Source organism: Hippocampus zosterae, chromosome 12 (assembly GCF_025434085.1).
Source record: "Hippocampus zosterae strain Florida chromosome 12, ASM2543408v3, whole genome shotgun sequence".
Classification (NCBI taxonomy): domain Eukaryota; kingdom Metazoa; phylum Chordata; class Actinopteri; order Syngnathiformes; family Syngnathidae; genus Hippocampus; species Hippocampus zosterae.
In genome coordinates, this window is record NC_067462.1 from 4,685,693 (window position 1) to 4,703,284 (window position 17,592).

Here is a 17,592-nt window from a genome sequence, read left to right on the forward strand (position 1 = left end):
TAGATAGCGAAATATGCATACGAGTGGAAATGAGGCCCGGTACCGGTCGGTGAGTCATTTGGTAACGTGCCGCACGGAAAGAATAACTAACGTGCATTACTTCCGTTTTATTCATTTCGCAATCTTCAGGGTGTTTTATTTTGAAAGATTGCCGGATTCTCTGTAACATCCGTCTACAGTACTCACTCTTGACACAGCGCTTCTCGGTCATATGATAGCTTACAGCTAAAATGAAACCCAGGAGGGAGCAAAATGAGTAAAAAACAAACGTCTTTGGAAAGTTTCTTTGGGAAGGTGAAAAGGCCTAGCTAGGGAAAGAATCATCATATTTATCATTTCCTCTTCCCCCAAATAGATGTCCATCGTAGTATCAACTTTGACCACAACTTGATACAGGAAAGAAATTGATGCCCGACTGTTGCTATGCAAAGAGAAACCTATATAGTAGGCGGGATACTTTTCAGTTCATTTAAGCAGAACTGCGATAAATGCAGAAAAGTTTCCATGAATGTTTTTTTTTTTTATCACACCGAAGGATCATTCATGGCCACTCTGTCAGCAAATTCATAATAGAACAGAAAGTTGCGTTTAGTTTTTGATTTCTAAAACCCCTATTATTGTTGGAAACCTTGAATTCTTTGTGTAAGGTAGATAAGGTTACAGCGTGGGGAAATTGCCACATTTGTATCACCGGAATATTCTCAGTAGGGTTTTAAATGTAGGGTAAATCGTAAATGAGGTAATTAATTCGCAGTAGTTTGTTAATAGAAAGCAAATTGAAAACATGATGGCCTTGGACTGTTAAAAAAAAAAAAAGCCTTCCTGAACATTTTGTTGCTCATCTTTTTGCAAAGACGACTGCCGCTTATTCATTTATTTATTTTGCAGGAATTAAAACTCTTTAGTGACTTTCAGAAGTTTAGATTTCAGCTTTTTTCCAAGGACTTTCTATGTGACTGAGACTAGGACTCCAGCTTTCACTCTGCAGGCCTTTTCATCCATGTTTGTGTGCTTTTGGTCTTCCATCCAACCCTAGATGTCTTACACATTTAGGGGGAAGACATTAAAATAAAAATTGTTTTAATGTGTGGCAATGAGGGACACTCAATATTAATGTTGTATTTTAGAAAAATATACAGGAAAGACATAATAGAATTTTTTTTTAATCACACTGAATGCATCAACTGAATTGCTCTTTCTCCTGATGTTCCTGCCTTGGTCAATTGGAGGCATAAGACAGACAGCTCAGCTCCTCTCTTAGCTCATCAATACAGCACTCGTGACTCTACGCACGTCTACCCGACCACCGTCTGTGTTCGCCGTGTTGCGTAAAGGGATGAAATGAAGCACTGTAGTATAGATGCTATATATCATTAGCATTAAGCTAATGGACTGAAAGGCGATACACAAATTGCGTGTAATTCTAACATATTCAGAACTTCATGAGGTATTATTTGTTTACAGACGAAAGCAAAATCAAGCCATGATGCCTCCCCCCGCCCCCAACATGTGCACATTAACAAACTAGGCTTCAAGGTGGCAGTGACACGTTTGCGCCACGTGTGCACAGAAGCCGACAAGGCGTCAAGTGGCTTGACACAGCAAGAGCGAGGCACAATGGCGTCTCCCAAATACATGTTTGTCTTTTAACTTTCAAATAGTGGACAGGTCACACAGACGCCATTTGAGACAACTATTGACCCCCATGCCATAAATCATTCACTTGTTGCAAACACGTAAACTTATACATGACGTCCAAATGAACTACTGTCTATTTATTCCACAGTGTAACTACTGCAAAGTGGGTCAACCTACTTTAAGTCATGGGGCTTTTTCTTTTGTCACTTGAGACATTTAATTTTAGATTTCTTTAGCGTGTCCACGGTGTCTTTTGGTGCCGATATTGAGTGTCAGACACGTCTATGTCACAGCGCAGGCAGCTGTTAAATATATCCCCCCTGTTGCCACCAATGTTGCTTGTGTGTGTTTTTGCTCAGCCTTTGTTTCTCTGAAGTTTTTCTGACATAGTGACAGGCGCAGGCAGGACACATTTACGCATTCTGGTCATGCTGCGCCGCTTTTCCTTCAGCATGGAGGCCACTCGCAGTTTCTGGAGTTGAAACAGCTGACGATGGCTAATGAAGACGGTGCGGAGCCACGTCTCGCAATTAATTCCACCCTCGCATAACTGTCACATAGCTGTCATTCGCTTCGCGTTATGTTGTGGTCTCTGCTCAGAGCTGACCAAAAAATGTATTTCAGGCATCAGTGTAAACTGTTTGGGAAATCTTGCCGCAACTTTTTCCTTGACCAATTGGCAATAGAACCTCAACATATGTAGTCATCGGCAATCATGGAATGACCTGGGTGTCAGTGAAAAGCCCCGTCTTTTAAATAATCCTGACACAAAATCAAGTCCCCCTACTTGTATTCATTCATTCATCTTCCTAACCGCTTGATCCTCACTAGGGTCGCGGGGGGTGCTGGAGCCTATCCCAGCTGTCTCCGGGCAGTAGGCGGGGGACACCCTGAACCGGTTGCCAGCCAATCGCAGGGCACACAGAGACGAACAACCATCCACGCTCACACTCACACCTAGGGACAATTTAGAGTGTTCAATCAGCCTGCCATGCATGTTTTTGGAATGTGGGAGGAAACCGGAGCACCCGGAGAAAACCCACGCAGGCCCGGGGAGAACATGCAAACTCCACACAGGGAGGCCGGAGCTGGAATCGAACCCGGTACCTCTGCACTGTGAAGCCGACTTGCTAGCCACTGGACTACCGGGCCGCCGCCCCCCCCCCCCCCCCCCCCTACTTGTAATCCTCCTTTAAATGATGCATATCTAATGAAAGTGAGCGTTGGCTTGGACGTTCTCCTTGAAGTTGTTTCTGTCATGCTGTTGTCAATGCACTGCCTTTGAAAAGAAATGCATTCATTCATTCATTCATTCATTTTCCGAACCGCTTCGGGTCACGGGGAAAAGAAATGCAGTTTCCTTGAAAATGACTACAAACTAAGTGCATACAAAGGACGCCGCTTTTAACCTTGGAAAATAGCAGAGCGGATTATGTTTCTGAGAAAATGTTGAGAATTGGTTCCAACGGCAGTCCCTTTACGCCATCATTTTTGCAATAGTCTGTCGCGCTCGGTTGTGTTTGACAATGACTTTCTCGAATGGAAACAACGCCTGTCATACAAACCGCTCGGACAGATGGAAGGACAAGCTATCAGCGTTAAAAGTCCCATCTGGTCGATTGACCACAGAAGGTCTTTAGTCGGGATTTTTCTCGATGTTATGCGAAGTTGCACTTCACACATTCACAAAATGTGAATATGAAAGCCATCCAAATTTTGTGTCGCTAGATTAGACTTCGGACTTCAGAGCACTTCACTCTCTTTGCTTTTATTTTGCCAGTATGATGAAATTTGGAAATTTGAAATATCAAATTCCCTTCAGGATTTGGGTCTTATGTTTCAGCAAGAGGTCAGGAGGCTCGTCCTTCCAAACTCGGTTCACTGTGAGGATTGATGTGTGCTTTCTCTCTGTGAAATCTAACATGAGTGCTTGAGGGTGAAATGCGGCCTTTCGAGTCTTTAGAAACAGTAAAACAGTGTTTTGACTTGACTTGGAAACATGGACGAAAATCAATGTGAGAATTCTGAAGTGCATATTTTATTCAACATCGGGTTCCCAACGTGCTAACCTCCATCACACGGGGGCTGCCTACTCAAAAAAGCAATTTCACCAAACTATCGATATAGTCCTGCATGATTTTTGATCGTGATAACACATGCAGACATACAATATCAGGCATATATTCTTTATGCTCTGTGAAGAATGACTGATCTCACTGCCTGGCTCGCCGTGGCCAAGGCGTGCATGCAAGAAGGAGCCCCAAAAATGTGTCAAAATGTGTTCAATTCTTTTCATGTTGCTGTATTATTTTTTAACAACAAATGCAACAGAAGGATGCTAACTAAGCTAAAAGCTATGATGGCCAGTCCCTCCCACCCCCTCCAGCCCACCCTGACAGCACTTGGTAGCTCCTTCAGCCAGAGACTGTTTCACCCGCGCTGCAAGAAGGAGAGATAGCGACGCTCGTTCCTACCGACTGCTGTCAGGCTGATGAATAAAAAATAACAATCATAATAATAATAATAATTAAATGATGTGAAGGAAAATTGTAAATAGTACTGCGATTTATCCATTTTGTGTTCGTATTGCATTTAATTGAAAGATGTTTGTTGTTTTTTTCTCTTTCTTCTTTCTTCATACATTCTTGCTGCTGGAGACTGTAAATTTCCCCAGTGTGGGACGAATAAAGGATATCTTATCTTATCTTAAATAAAGTATAATATTACAGAGTGCTAGTTTTTGCTATTCAAAATAAATACTCATAGACTTGACTCATAGAGACTCATCCTAATTAAAAAAAAAAAGATTTTGCATGAAAGAGAAAAAAAAGGCACCACCGGATAACAACTCTCATATAGATAAAACTAATTTTGTCATTTTAAATTGCTGGAATTATCTCATTCTGTATGTGATGTGGCGCCTAAGATTTACATTTTTTTTGTAACTCCTTTTGCGGGGGCAATCAACTCCCGTGATTTGTGCTCAACATGCAACTCGGTAATTGCCGTTTTCCACTACCCGCTAATGACAACCTTTGGCTTTGTCCCCAGCGCGGTCAGGCGACAGACACCAAGTTTCTCACTTCACTGCATGAGTCCCAGGCGTGTAAAAACATCAAACGGCATACGTCCAATCAGCATATCCAAATCCGACGTGTGAATCCAAGGACACGATTGTGAACGCATCACAGCGAGTATGATGAGCCACAGTGCAGCCAACGCTTTTTTTCAAAGCACATGTTTATCGGTCTTGTGAATTGGCTTTGTTTTGGCGCAAACCTACGGTGGCCTTGAAGTGAAAAAAAAAACGCACAACAACAAGCGACTAAACATGACAGCAATAGGAACAAAAAAAAACAAAAAAAGCAAAACACAACAGCAAATAAAACAATGAAATGGTATTAGCAGCCGGCGCGTGCAATTCCAAGCTAGCGGCGCGAGTGACGCGCGGTGCTTTTGTCCAATCAGCTATGAATCGAAGCTCCCCTCACAATGTCGAGCTGTTCTGGTAGGTTAGTGTCGTTGTTTGTTTTTGTATTTAAAAAAAAATAGTTATGTTAGCTTTAATGTTATTTTGTTCCATTATTTGTTTCTGTGGTTATTTTGGGTGTGTTGTTCTGTTTAGTGTTAGTGTTTTTTTTAATATGCTGTTTGTTGTGTTTAATTTGTTTTTGTTGTTTTGTTTTGTTATTCTTTTTGGCTTGCTGTTGTGTTTAGCGTTTTGTTTAGTTATTTACTTTTTTAAAATTCTCTTGCGTTTAGTTGTTTTTGTGTTTTGATTTGCTGTTTTGTTTTGGTGTTTTTTGATATGTTGCGTTTACTTGGGGGGGGGGGCTTGTTGTTTTTGCTTTTGTGTTTAGCTCTTTGTTGTTGTGTTCACGCCGAAGCTATCAGACCGAAACATTATAATACAGTCAATTATTGGTTGTGTTTGTTTAAAAAAAAAAAAAATCATGGAACCCTAATAAATAAATTCAAATTGAATTGGGTTAGCACGTCGGCTTCACAGTGCAGAGGTACCGGGTTCGATTCCAGCTCCGGCCTCCCTGTGTGGAGTTTGCATGTTCTCCCCGGGCCTCCGTGGGTTTTCTCCGGGTGCTCCGGTTTCCTCCCACATTCCAAAAACATGCATGGTAGGCTGATTGGACGCTCTAAATTGTCCCTCGGTGTGAGTGTGAGCGTGGATGGTTGTTCGTCTCTGTGTGCCCTGTGATTGGCTGGCAACCGATTCAGGGTGTCCCCCGCCTACTGCCCGAAGACAGCTGGGATAGGCCCCAGCACCCCACGCAACCCTAGTGAGGATCAAGCGGCTCGGAAGATGAATTGCAATATTGGGGAAAGAAAATCGCAGTTTGATTGTTTTCCTAAATTATTGATCTGAGAGAGATGTGTGAAGACTTCAGAATTAATACAACACAAGGGTGTGGCATAATCTCAGGGCTGCTGCTCGTTGCTGATGTGAGCATGTTCAGACCGGGAGGGAGAAAAATGATTTTGTGTGTGTACTGGCATGTGTGCACAAATTTACCAGATGCGTCCCGAGCTAATCAAATCAATATAATGAAAGATACTGTCCTTCATTTTCAGTCTTTCAAATGCGTGATTCATTTCTCAATTATGACACGACAGTCGTTGAGGACTCGCACGCCTCGTTGCCATGGATACATCATCTTACGTATTCCTTCCAAGGCCTTTCGCTCATTCGGCGACGAGGTACTTCGTCACATCCTCAATCGAAGGAAAGTCACACACGGTTACACACGATTTAATTGTTTCGAACAAACCTCGCATCGATTTTGAAGCGGAAACAGATAGCAGAGGTCAACCTGTTTTTGCATCATAAACGGGTGAATTATTTTTCCAAATGACATTGGAAATATTGAAGAACCTGTCATGTTTTGAAGACAATTTGTGGAGAGAATGAAAACCTGAAAGGATTCAGTTTGGGAGATAGAGCGTTAAAATGTTTAGCATTCCAGTTTTTATTAGGTTTTTTTTGGTGTCTGGGGGCAGTGGATAAATCAGGAGCTAACAACTATATTTCATGAATTTTTTTTTAATATTTGGGTGATTTAAAAGAAATGTTTTTTTTTAAATAGCCCCCTCAATGCATTTCTAATGAACATCGATTATACGCCGATATTTGCAATTTGCAGGCCAGCCAGCCCCCCCGATCCCCCACCAATAGTGCCCACCACTGTCGACTCTCATTTTCAATGCCGTAAATGACTAAAATAAATAAATTTCATTACACTTGCCAGACATCATGTCATTATCAAATATCGGAATGCCGTGCCGAATTCTAAGTAGAAAACTGAACCAAGTGTTATGGATGGCACATTCCCTAATTTCAGTTTTTTCTTTTTCCTGGTTCACTGCAAACTCCTGCAGGTTACCTTTTCAAAGAAATACAATTTGCAACAGGATTTGGATCATTTTGAGGGCAACGGGCAAAAACGGCCGCGTCGCCGTGGTCCTAAGATTTGCTTTATTCATCAGATTGTCGGCGGCGCCGTAATGAGGCGCATACTGAACAGTCGCTGACTTCTCAGGTGATCAAAGTTTAAAATTTTGTCCCATTTGCATTGCTAATGTCATTGTGCCGAGGAAGCAGATGTGCGGCCAGCGAGCGGAGGAGCTGGTTCAAAGCTCAGTGCGCAAAGCATTACCTCGGTGACATCATTGAGCGGTGATTTAGCGCTGCCTGTCCATTTGTGTGTGTCTGCGTGTGTAGGGGAGACATGGCGGCTTTTTGTAATTCCTTCGTCGCGTCGTCGCTTCAAATCATCCCCTCTCCGTGCACGCCACTATAAACTAAACGGCGTCTGATGTACAGTCTGTCTCAATCTGTCCACTGCACAGCTAACACGTGACATTCCTGCAAAGACTTCAAAGCAACAAGGCCGTATTCTCGCCATCGTGCTGGACTCAATGAAATCACACTGTCAGTTTGAGAATCAAAAATCACATTTTGTGATGAGACTTCACATTCATCCTCCCGTGATCATTTTCACTCTGCCTTTCCTTGTCCCTGCACAGCCCCCCCTGCCCCACCTCATTAAAACTCCATTTGATACATTTCCCATTTTTCTAATCGTTTTTACCCCTGAAGTAGCAGGAGATGCACCACTGCGAGTTTATTTTTTTTATTATTATTATTCTTATCGCGACAATAAGGAAAAAAAAAGCTTTAAAAGTAAAACTTTTACAGCCCCGGAGTGGTGATTATTAGCTGACCTTGTTGATCATCGTCTGTCTGACACCCACATGAGCATTTGCATAAATTACAATAATAAACTGTACAGTATATTTTCCAACTTATTTTTGTGTCCATAAATGTTGCGGCGCTTTATGCAATGTAGTGATGTTTTTTCACGAAGGCACAACAGTTGGGTAGCGTTTTGATATTTGAGGGCCATTTCAGCAAAATTGAACTTAATTAATTCCGAACACAGCTGCATCCTCGTTTATAAGAGGGTGTGCGCACTTATGCAACCCGGGTCTTTACTTACTTCTTTGTTTACTTCCTCTCTCATTTTTTTCAGTTGAGTCATACAGATTAGCTAATAGTGTAAAATGTTTTAATGATCTCATTTGGGGGGTGGGGGGGACCACAAAAAACTGGCATTTGAACGGCGTTAGGACCTTTTTATTTCTATGCCGCTGCAGCAACATCATTAGCCTTGCCATCCTAACGCTCCTCCATTATTCATTTGTCTTTTCTGAGGACAGCAGCAGAGCAGCGTTGGGTAAATTGTATGTGTTCCTCGTGTTCCGGATTCAATGTGTGTTTTGCAAAATGACTGAAGCCGACACGAAGCAGCTTGTCAAAGATAAAAGCCTCGACGATAATGAACAAGTCGCGTCCTGTCGCGCTCGTTTTACATTTGTCACCCCCATTTAGCTGTTGAGCAATGAGAGCGAGCATTCGAGGCCAATGAGCGGCATGGATCAATGTGATGTCATCCTGTTGTCGAAGGGCCACACACACACACACACACACACACACACACACACACACACACACACAAGCAGTACTTTTTGCAGCACATCATCACCATCATTCTTTCTAATATGCAGCCCTTGCTTCAGTTCCTTCCCAACATCTTTTACTACCCCCCCCCCCCACCCCAGACAATCCGAAGAGGAAATTAATTTTCCAAATGCTTGTATTAAATTGGTGCACTTTTTTTTGAAGGGGTGGAAAAGGGGGGGATAGCCACATTATCATTTAATTAATTAAAGCTCAATTGGCCATTCAAAGTATCCCAATGCATCAGTGCGCTAAAAAGTGCGGGCGCCGATAAAGAACAAGAAGACTAAATTGTGCTCCGGGATGAATGGAGGCTTTGATCGCCGCCGATGCGCCGCCTCACTTCTGGTGTCATCTGGAAGAGATGTTGCTCATTGACATGCGTCCCATGGCGCATCTGTCGGCGGTCCACATGCAATGCGCACTGGAGGACGGGGCGGAAGAGATGCCAAGCTGCCACAGTGCGTCAGAAGGAAAGCAGACTGCAAATTTTAAAAATCACCCCCCCACCCCACCCCACTCCCCTGAAAAAAATACAACATCAATAATTAATTTTCATGTTCCTCCTACATGGTTGTTCCTTGAATTGGCAGCACATTTCCAATACGTGACATTTTTCTCGTGTCGGGTTGGGCAAGATAATTAGGAGACGCTTGTGTTTGATGACATTGGAAAGAATCTGTGAATTGGCTGACTGGGATCTCATCATAGACGGGGGAAGAAAAAAAAAAAACATCTGACAGCTTTGGTGAATGAATATCCTGCAAGCGTGATGCAAACAGCTGCGAGGCCTCGCTCTTATTTAATCAAGCGGCGTGACAAAGAGCTCACCGATAATAACGGCGGCAGGCTGAGTGAGCGAAAGGAGCCAAGATTGACTCGTTCGCACTTTGAAGCCTCTCCAGCAAACACTTATGTTTGGGTATATAGTTGGAGCCCCCCCAAAGCAGAAGTTAGAAAGCATCGGCAATTCATTCACTCTGGAGACCAACCACGTTTACTGCATTAGCTCCATGTAAGTCTCCTGCCTGTGTCCAACATGCAAAACTCCACACGGGCCGAGATTCGAACCCTGAACCTCAGCATGTGTGGCAGACGTGTGAACCACTAGTTTAATCAAAAACATCCTCGTAACCCGGATGGGAAGAATTTGTCTCGAAGCGTGTCCTACGATTGAATGACTGCTTCGTGTTATCATCATCATCCTGTATGATAAAATACAAAAGTGTTTACAAGGTTCCAGTTCCCACTTCTGTGACCTTTGACCCCTGTCCTCAGCCGCAGCGCCTCAAAGCAATCTGAGCGCTGTCTAAAACTTCACCGGGTCACTACGCAACTAATCTGTGCAAATAATAGTTCAGTGTGTGTGTGTGCATGTGTTTGTGTGTGTGCGTTTGCCTCACGGCCCAACTGCGCTACAATGGATCGTTCAGTGCAACCTGCATAAATCAGGGTCATCGTGAAAAGAAAATAAGCCGACAAGTTAATGATTTGTATCCTACCTTTAAATCCTCTCTTGTTCATACTCTAAATCGGCAATGGAATCCGCATATCATTTTGAACGTCAGGAGTGTTGAGTTTGCCTTTTTCATCCCACTTAAAATTGCCATGAAAATTTCATTATGGTGACAGTAGCGTGTTTGGCTCCCTTGAATGCCGTGTTATAAATTTACGGTTGTCGGGCCCTATTTTCTTGTCGAGAGCAAGTCTAGCGGAAAATGTAGTCGCACTCTGCACATGGACGGATGTTTTCCTTCTTTGGATATTTTCGTGGAAACACGCAACCGAAAAGAGGCATTTGCGCCGTCGTGGGAGTGAGCACAGCCGACCTGATTCCTGGCCAGTCAAAGCAGCTTCTTTCATTCTCTTGAAATAAGTTCAACATGGCGGAACCTGAAACAAACTCTCTGAAGTCAGTGTACCAAAGCACGTTTACAAGGAACTGAAAGAAAATTTACGGATGATGTAGAGTTGGTCGCTAGCCAACCCATCCCTCCCCCACCCCCGTCTTCACCACACACGCCAATTGTGCTGCGGTAGTAGGGTGCTTTCGTATACATCCCCGTCGGTGGCAGTAAACATATATAATGAAAACCAATGAGTTTGTGGGGTTGAGGTCAGGGTTCCGAAATGTGTTCCAAAAAAGGATTCTGAAAAGTGTTCCCACTAAGTTGAAATGCCCGCGTTGAAAATTTCTGTGAAACGGGGGGGGGGGGCCTAGGAAGATTTGAGGATCCTGTCACCGGGCGTGTTCAGATGCCTGGCGGATTCGAACATTAGTTTTGCCTTTACAAGAGACCCCGAGCCAGACAGGCGCCACCGTCTCCCTCTGGACCGAACAAGATGAGCTGCCACGCATTCAACACTCGAAGGTGTCTCGTGTCGGATTTACTGCTCCCCGCGTACGCCCCGCTGGCTTTCACGTTACCGTTTCATCATTGGCCCCATTTGTGACTCACCGCGAGGCGCCACGCCGTTGACCGTCACCTGAATTGACGACTGGCGGGCACCTGTGTTGCGCGCTGTGGGGATAATCATGATGGATTTTGGAATGAATGGAGGTAAATGCAATTTGGCATATCGTGACGGACTGTAACAGCTGCTGCATGCCATGCGATTGCGGAGGGTGGGGGCGGGGGGGTGAATAGGGCTGAACAATGAATCAAATTCAAATCAACATTGTGAGAAAAGGGCAGCCCGGTGGAGGAGTGGTTAGCGCGTTGACCTCACAGTGCAGAGGTACCGGGTTCGATCCCGTTCTCTCCGTGCCTACGTGGGTTTTCTCCGGGTACTCCGGTAAAGTGCTCGAGAAATACTGTTGACTTGACATGAAATTGACAAAAAATTTTTTTTTACTAAAATTAATACTAAAACTAATAAAAACAGGCGGCCCGGTAGTCCAGTGGTTAGCACGTCAGCTTCACAGTGCAGAGGTACCGGGTTCAATTCCAGCTCCGGCCTCCCTGTGTGGAGTTTGCATGTTCTCCCCGGGCCTGCGTGGGTTTTCTCCGGGTGCTCCGGTTTCCTCCCACATTCCAAAAACAAGCATAGCAGGCTGATTTAAACGCTCTAAATTGTCCCTCGGTGTGAGTGCGGATGGTTGTTCGTCACCAGGTGCCCTGCGATTGGCTGGCAACCGGTTCAGGGTGTCCCCCCCCCCGCCTATTGCTCGAAGACGGCTGGGATAGGCTCCAACAACCCCCGCGACCCCTGTGAGGATAAAGCAGAACAGAAAATGGATGAATGGATGGATTGTGAGATAAGATTGTCATTTTCAAAATGCAAAGGGTGCAATTGCGGAGAAAAATAATCCTTCGTATCAGCTGGTCGGCTTCAGGTTCCGTGATGATGCAACGGGGGGTGAGCTGCTGCTTCATGGCATCTGTGAGGGGGAAATACTTTTTGATTTTATCATCGAGGGGAGGCACCCAAAAAAAAAAAAAAATCAGAGCAGGACTGTGTTTTGGGAGTGGGCGGAGGTTCCAAAATAAAATCAGCTGTCACGCTCCATTGGTCTGCCAAAGGTGGACGCACTGCTGGAGCTGGTCTCCAACGCTGACTGGGATTGTTGTGGATTTCGAAGGACCCTGCTGGCTGGGGTGGTGCAGTGGCCGTTTGTGTGGGAATCTACCCGTTGAGCTTCTTCTTTTTATTTTATTTTTTTTTACTTGACTTATAACTCACCTTCTATTTTTTACCTGGTAGGTCATGAATGAATTGGATTTCGCCTTATGTGAATTTGTGTTGCCACATGAGTTTGAAATTATGGATGTTTTCGCCGCGGGGAAATAAACAACGACTAAACACAAAATTAACTCGGCAATTTGAAATGCCGCCACGAGGGGAGAAGTGATTTATTCTGCTTCCAAACAGGCGACGCTGTGCATTACTGCAGGTGTTGTGGCGCGCGACTGCGGAGAAACTTGACAGGCCATGAAACGGGCAGTACAGCGGCGAGTCATTTCCCATTAAAGTGTGAATGTGGCGTTATCAAAAAAAAAAAAAAAAGGGAACACTGTGACCTCACTGCTAAAAGCAACAAGACCCTTCATGGTTGCGTTTAAAATAGGCAACATTTGGCGCCTAGATTACTTCACTTTCTTGTTATTTGAGCTTGCCGCGCATGCATGACATGTCATCAGATAGCCTCGGACTTTTCTGCCTTTGACTTTTTTACTATCCGCTATGACGTTTAATAGTTTCTACATATATAAATATACAGTGTATCCCCTAAAGGGGTGAGCTGGAATTCGTAGCAGGTTGTTTTGTAATTTGCATTAATTTCAGTTTTCAGTCAGTTCTTAAGTTCAGGCGTTTGATTTAAGCAACATACGCGCCTCCAAGACAGATGTCACATAATTAAGCTGTGAATCATTCACGACCTGAAACGTTAATTAATTCCATAAATAGAGCCTCTAAATGGTGCAATGCTTCAATGCAACAGCGGTTTTGATTGTCTCTTGACTTTACTAAAGTTTGAGAACATGATGTTATCTTGTGTTTTGCTAGCAAAAACAAGAAACCTAGCGGCCCGGTATCCAGTGGTTAGCACGTCGGCTTCACAGTGCAGAGGTACCGGGTTCGATTCCAGCTCCGGCCTCCCTGTGTGGAGTTTGCATGTTCTCCCCTGGCCTGCGTGGGTTTTCTCCGGGTGCTCCGGTTTCCTCCCACATTCCAAAAATATGCGTGGCAGGCTGATTGAACACTCTAAATTGTCCCTTGGTGTGAGTGTGATTGCGAATGGTTGTTTGTTTCTGTGTGCCCTGCGATTGGCTGGCAACCGATTCAGGGTGTCCCCCGCCTACTGCCCGAAGACAGCTGGGATAGGCTCCAGCACCCCCGCGGCCCTAATGAGGATCAAGCGGCTCGGAAGATGAATGAATGAATGAACAAGAAACCTCATTAAAAAAAAAATCTAATTTTCCACTTTGTCTACTTTTAATAATATTATCCTGGCAATGACTCATAATATACAGTTCACGTCCAAAGTAAATTATTCTCTGAGCCATTTTCAATTTTAAAATAACAGACTTCCTGTTTACTTACGTGGGTAAACAGGGCTTTTTGCACTCGAGTCCTGAATGAAGCAAAACGTCAAAGCTGCAATATGTTAAGTCGTTTGGTCGAAGCAAGTCATACGTAGCGTTGCAGGTTATGAAAGTAGACTAGAAACATTTTTGACGAAATGCAGCGGTGCCTTGAGATACAAGTAACCCGACTCACTGCTAACTAGCATCGATAGCTGTGGTTTGAGAAGCGATGAATACTAGCGGAGCAACACATACATAGCTACACATACAATTTATTTGTATGTTCATTTTTTTTTTGTGTGTTAATTTTTCTGTGGCCAAGGCTGCCACACCAGAATTTTCCAGATTTTCCTCCGCGAATACCGAGATGATTCTGTCAAAAGCTTTTTTTTTTGTTTGTTTTGTTTTTTCTGAGATCGTAATTTTTCCGAATGTGATGTTGATGTTTCCAACCAGTTCACAACTGACCACAGTTTCTTGGCCGCGTTGTGTCTTTAAGCTGCTGGCAGCACACGCGAAAGCCGAGCGGGACCTCCTGAAACATTTTAACCAGAAGAACCAAGCGCCGACCCACCGTAGAGCATCCACGTAGCAGGCTACTGCCACCCAGCGAGCGGACATCACCATCCCCGAGCAGGGTACTTTGCGCATGGGCGTTTCAGCGGCAAAGAGTCGTCATTACCACTTTCATACACTCTGCAACCTGATAACATGATAAGCTGTCCACTGCAGTAACCGCTGTCCCTCGAAGGGTTAAAGTAATGTTTTTGTCTGACTGCGAGGTAGCTGTCACCTTTTATTGGTGCTGTTGTCATGCTGTGTTCATCGTGCAGGTGGTGACAGTCAGGCAACGGGGAGTGACTCGCCAGCGGGGTCAACAGCCTTTCCGAGGCAGTACAAATAGAGGAGAGGGTATAAATAGGAAGGAAACAAGACTCTCACTGAGCAGCTCATACAGAGAGTGCTGTAAAGAGCAAAAAGTTGCCGTCACTTTTCAAGGCTTCTCGGGAGTGTGTAACTTTATGAGGTCAAACACAATCTGTTCTGGGACAGTGGTCAACCTGTGACTTGTTGGTTTTTAATGCTAAGAGGAAACTTGGCATTTTGAAAGGGGATTGTGATCAAGTTTGACAGACAGAGAAAATAAATAAGGCAAAATTATCCGGTCACAAGTGGTCATATTGGTATCAGGCCACACATGGAGACTGAACAATTTTGATCAGAGTGTGATCAGGTTTTATACAAAAAAAACAAAAACAAAACAAAGACAGTTTTATGTGCCTCTCCAGCCTTGTCTCTGGCACGTGCTATAATTATACATCACACAGATTCTGACGGTGTGATAACCATGAGCAAATATGTTGTGCTTTCATTGCATCACCGTATGGCGCTTCTTGGGTACATATGTACAAGATTTTTTTCCCCATAAATGTCAGATGGAGTGCAAGAGTAAAAATGCTAATTTATCAGAAAGTGAGTACAGCTACTTTTGTGCTCTTCTCCGCTTTGTGAAGTAACGTCCGAGTGAAAACAAACCGACGTTAGCCATGCTAGTTAGCTAGTCAACTGCCTCCGTAGGGAGTCATTCGTATTTCTATTGCCGACTATTGACACACCGACTCCCGTAACTGGTGGCAAAGGTTCATTTCAACACAGCGTGATCGTAATATATTAAAGTTAGCTTGAATTTGTCAGAGTGATGGGCGGCGCTTACAAATGTCACAACGGGCAAAACCATCAGGCTCACAGACTTTTTTTTTTTAAACCATGTCTTGATAAATACAAAGTAAGCTAGCAAAAAGTGAGTTCACAAAACAAACATCTTTGGAGAGATTCTTCAGAAAGGGAAAAAATGAGAAAATGGTCTTCACTCACTAAGCTAGCACCGTGTACTCTGATCCAAAAGCACTGAATATCTTGCTTCCATTTCCAAAATGCTGTCTTTGTCAAGTGGTATTTTCCGCTCTGACGGCGACCAAAACCATAATAACAGTTGACAGTACATAATTATCTGTTTTGGGTGTCATTGTGTCCCATTAGCTCAATGTGACCGGGTAATTGAAGGGAAACAAATTACAGCAGCTACACGGAGCGTCACGGTGAGCTGCATTTTTCCCTACTTGTTTTTATTTGTTTCGACGCATCCAAATATTTCTTGACTTGAAACCGGTCCGTCGCGCACAACAAGGTTGCAGACATGATTAGCAGGCTGAAAATGAGCTCTATGTGAGGTGGAGCCCGCTAATGATATTCCCTGCTTCATTAGGTCATGGAGGAGTCTGAGATCTGTTCCATGCCTGGGGGACTTGCTAGCGTGAGGAAACAATTTACGACCCAGGAAACTATCTCTACTACCACATCACATGTAACCCAGTTCCATTTGCAGCGCAGCAGTGTGCAGGTACAGATATTAGAGGGCAATTTGCCCAATTATGGGCGCTATTGCATGAAAGTGAATGAGATGTCTATAATCAAGCGAGAGGAGGAAAACATTAGCGGGGACAGGAATCCTGATACCTTGCTATCACTGAGCTCACTAACATGCATGGTTGAGCCTGGCAAGAAGATGTCATTTATTCTGAAAATGAACACGGAGGTTAGCGATACATCGACACCTCATTTGCGCCGACACGTATTTACAGCGTTTTGCCTATTTTTGTGGCACGGTATGTTGTTTGTCATCCCGCCGCTCTCTACAGAAGTCATAGTGCATTGCGATAGCCGTCGGGTCCCTGCTTGATTTCAGCATGGCACGCATGATGACACTTCAGCGTGTGGAGCTGACTCGCATCACTTGAGCGCCGGGGGGGGATGTTTGAATGAGGCATGTTTTTTTGGTTGTTTTGTTTTGTTTTTTTGTTTCGAAGGACATATCATATCCGGGCGGGTAGTCTCGGGTGGCCTGGTGCAGAATGTTGAATTACTTTACAAGGGAAACTTTGGATATTTGCGGTTCGGCATTAGCAAAGTCACACATTTGTATGCGACAGTAGACAAATGCCAAGGGACTATGTTGAAGTGAGTTGAGGAGCTTTTTTTTTACAAGTTGTGGCTTGCCACCATCTTGTTTCGTCAATGGGGAGGACCCCTCACTGACTTTAAATCACACGAGTAGCCCGCGAGCCTGTTTAAAAATAAATGAATAAATAACAATTAAGCCAGTGACAGGACATTATGATTGTGTTGTGATCATTTGAAAATGTGATAATTGACCAACAGTTTTAAGAAGTGAAGTCATACTCATTTATTTCCTAATTACTGTGACAAATTAACACGCGTACGTGCTGCACAGCCGACCGTTGTCATTGTTTGTACAATTGCAGGAAATGTCACACTCGGAGTCGAGCAGCGAGCAGCAGGTGGTTGCAAGCAGTCAGCAGCTACAATCCAAACAAGAAACAATGGTAGATACTTTTTGGTCCTTCCCAAAATAAGTTATTCTATGCCTGGTGTACTCCATTAAATGTGTGTTCTGAATGGCATTGACTGGCCTGAAAGCAACGAACAATCTAACAATAAATATTCAACCTGACTATCTCGTTTGGTCTAATGAAAGTTGGCTAGTTTAATAACATGTCATGCAGATGGGCTAATATAAATAATCTTTTACATTTGCCATTAAAAAAATTGTCTGATTAAATTGCTGCTTTTCGTACGAGGACGCTAACATTCGTTTTTTCACAAAGCTCACAATGCGCTGATAGTATTCATTGAAGTCAGTGCAACAGTTTTCATTGGCTAATGTTGCAAAATGTGATTTCTAATCATGATTTCTTTCTAGGAGTCAGACAGTGGCCATAATTTGCAATACGGTGATAAAAACCATGAAAATGAAGGTAAGGCATTGAGTCCTGTTATTTTGTTGTACCCAACATCCTTCCGAAGCTCATA

The 17,592-nt window shown here is 43.8% G+C and overlaps 1 protein-coding gene across 1 annotated transcript in view; it reads left to right on the forward strand.

The window, feature by feature from the left end:
• The window catches only part of xirp2b (xin actin binding repeat containing 2b), a 35,775-nt gene that overhangs the window by 7,248 nt on the left and 10,935 nt on the right, over nucleotides 1-17,592 (forward strand). Inside the window, exons 4-7 of the mRNA XM_052081887.1 lie at nucleotides 14,201-14,339; nucleotides 15,968-16,102; nucleotides 17,025-17,105; nucleotides 17,483-17,537. Coding sequence (XP_051937847.1) covers nucleotides 15,971-16,102; nucleotides 17,025-17,105; nucleotides 17,483-17,537 — 268 coding nt within the window. The 5' untranslated portion in view covers nucleotides 14,201-14,339; nucleotides 15,968-15,970. The remainder of the gene's footprint in view (nucleotides 1-14,200; nucleotides 14,340-15,967; nucleotides 16,103-17,024; nucleotides 17,106-17,482; nucleotides 17,538-17,592) is intronic.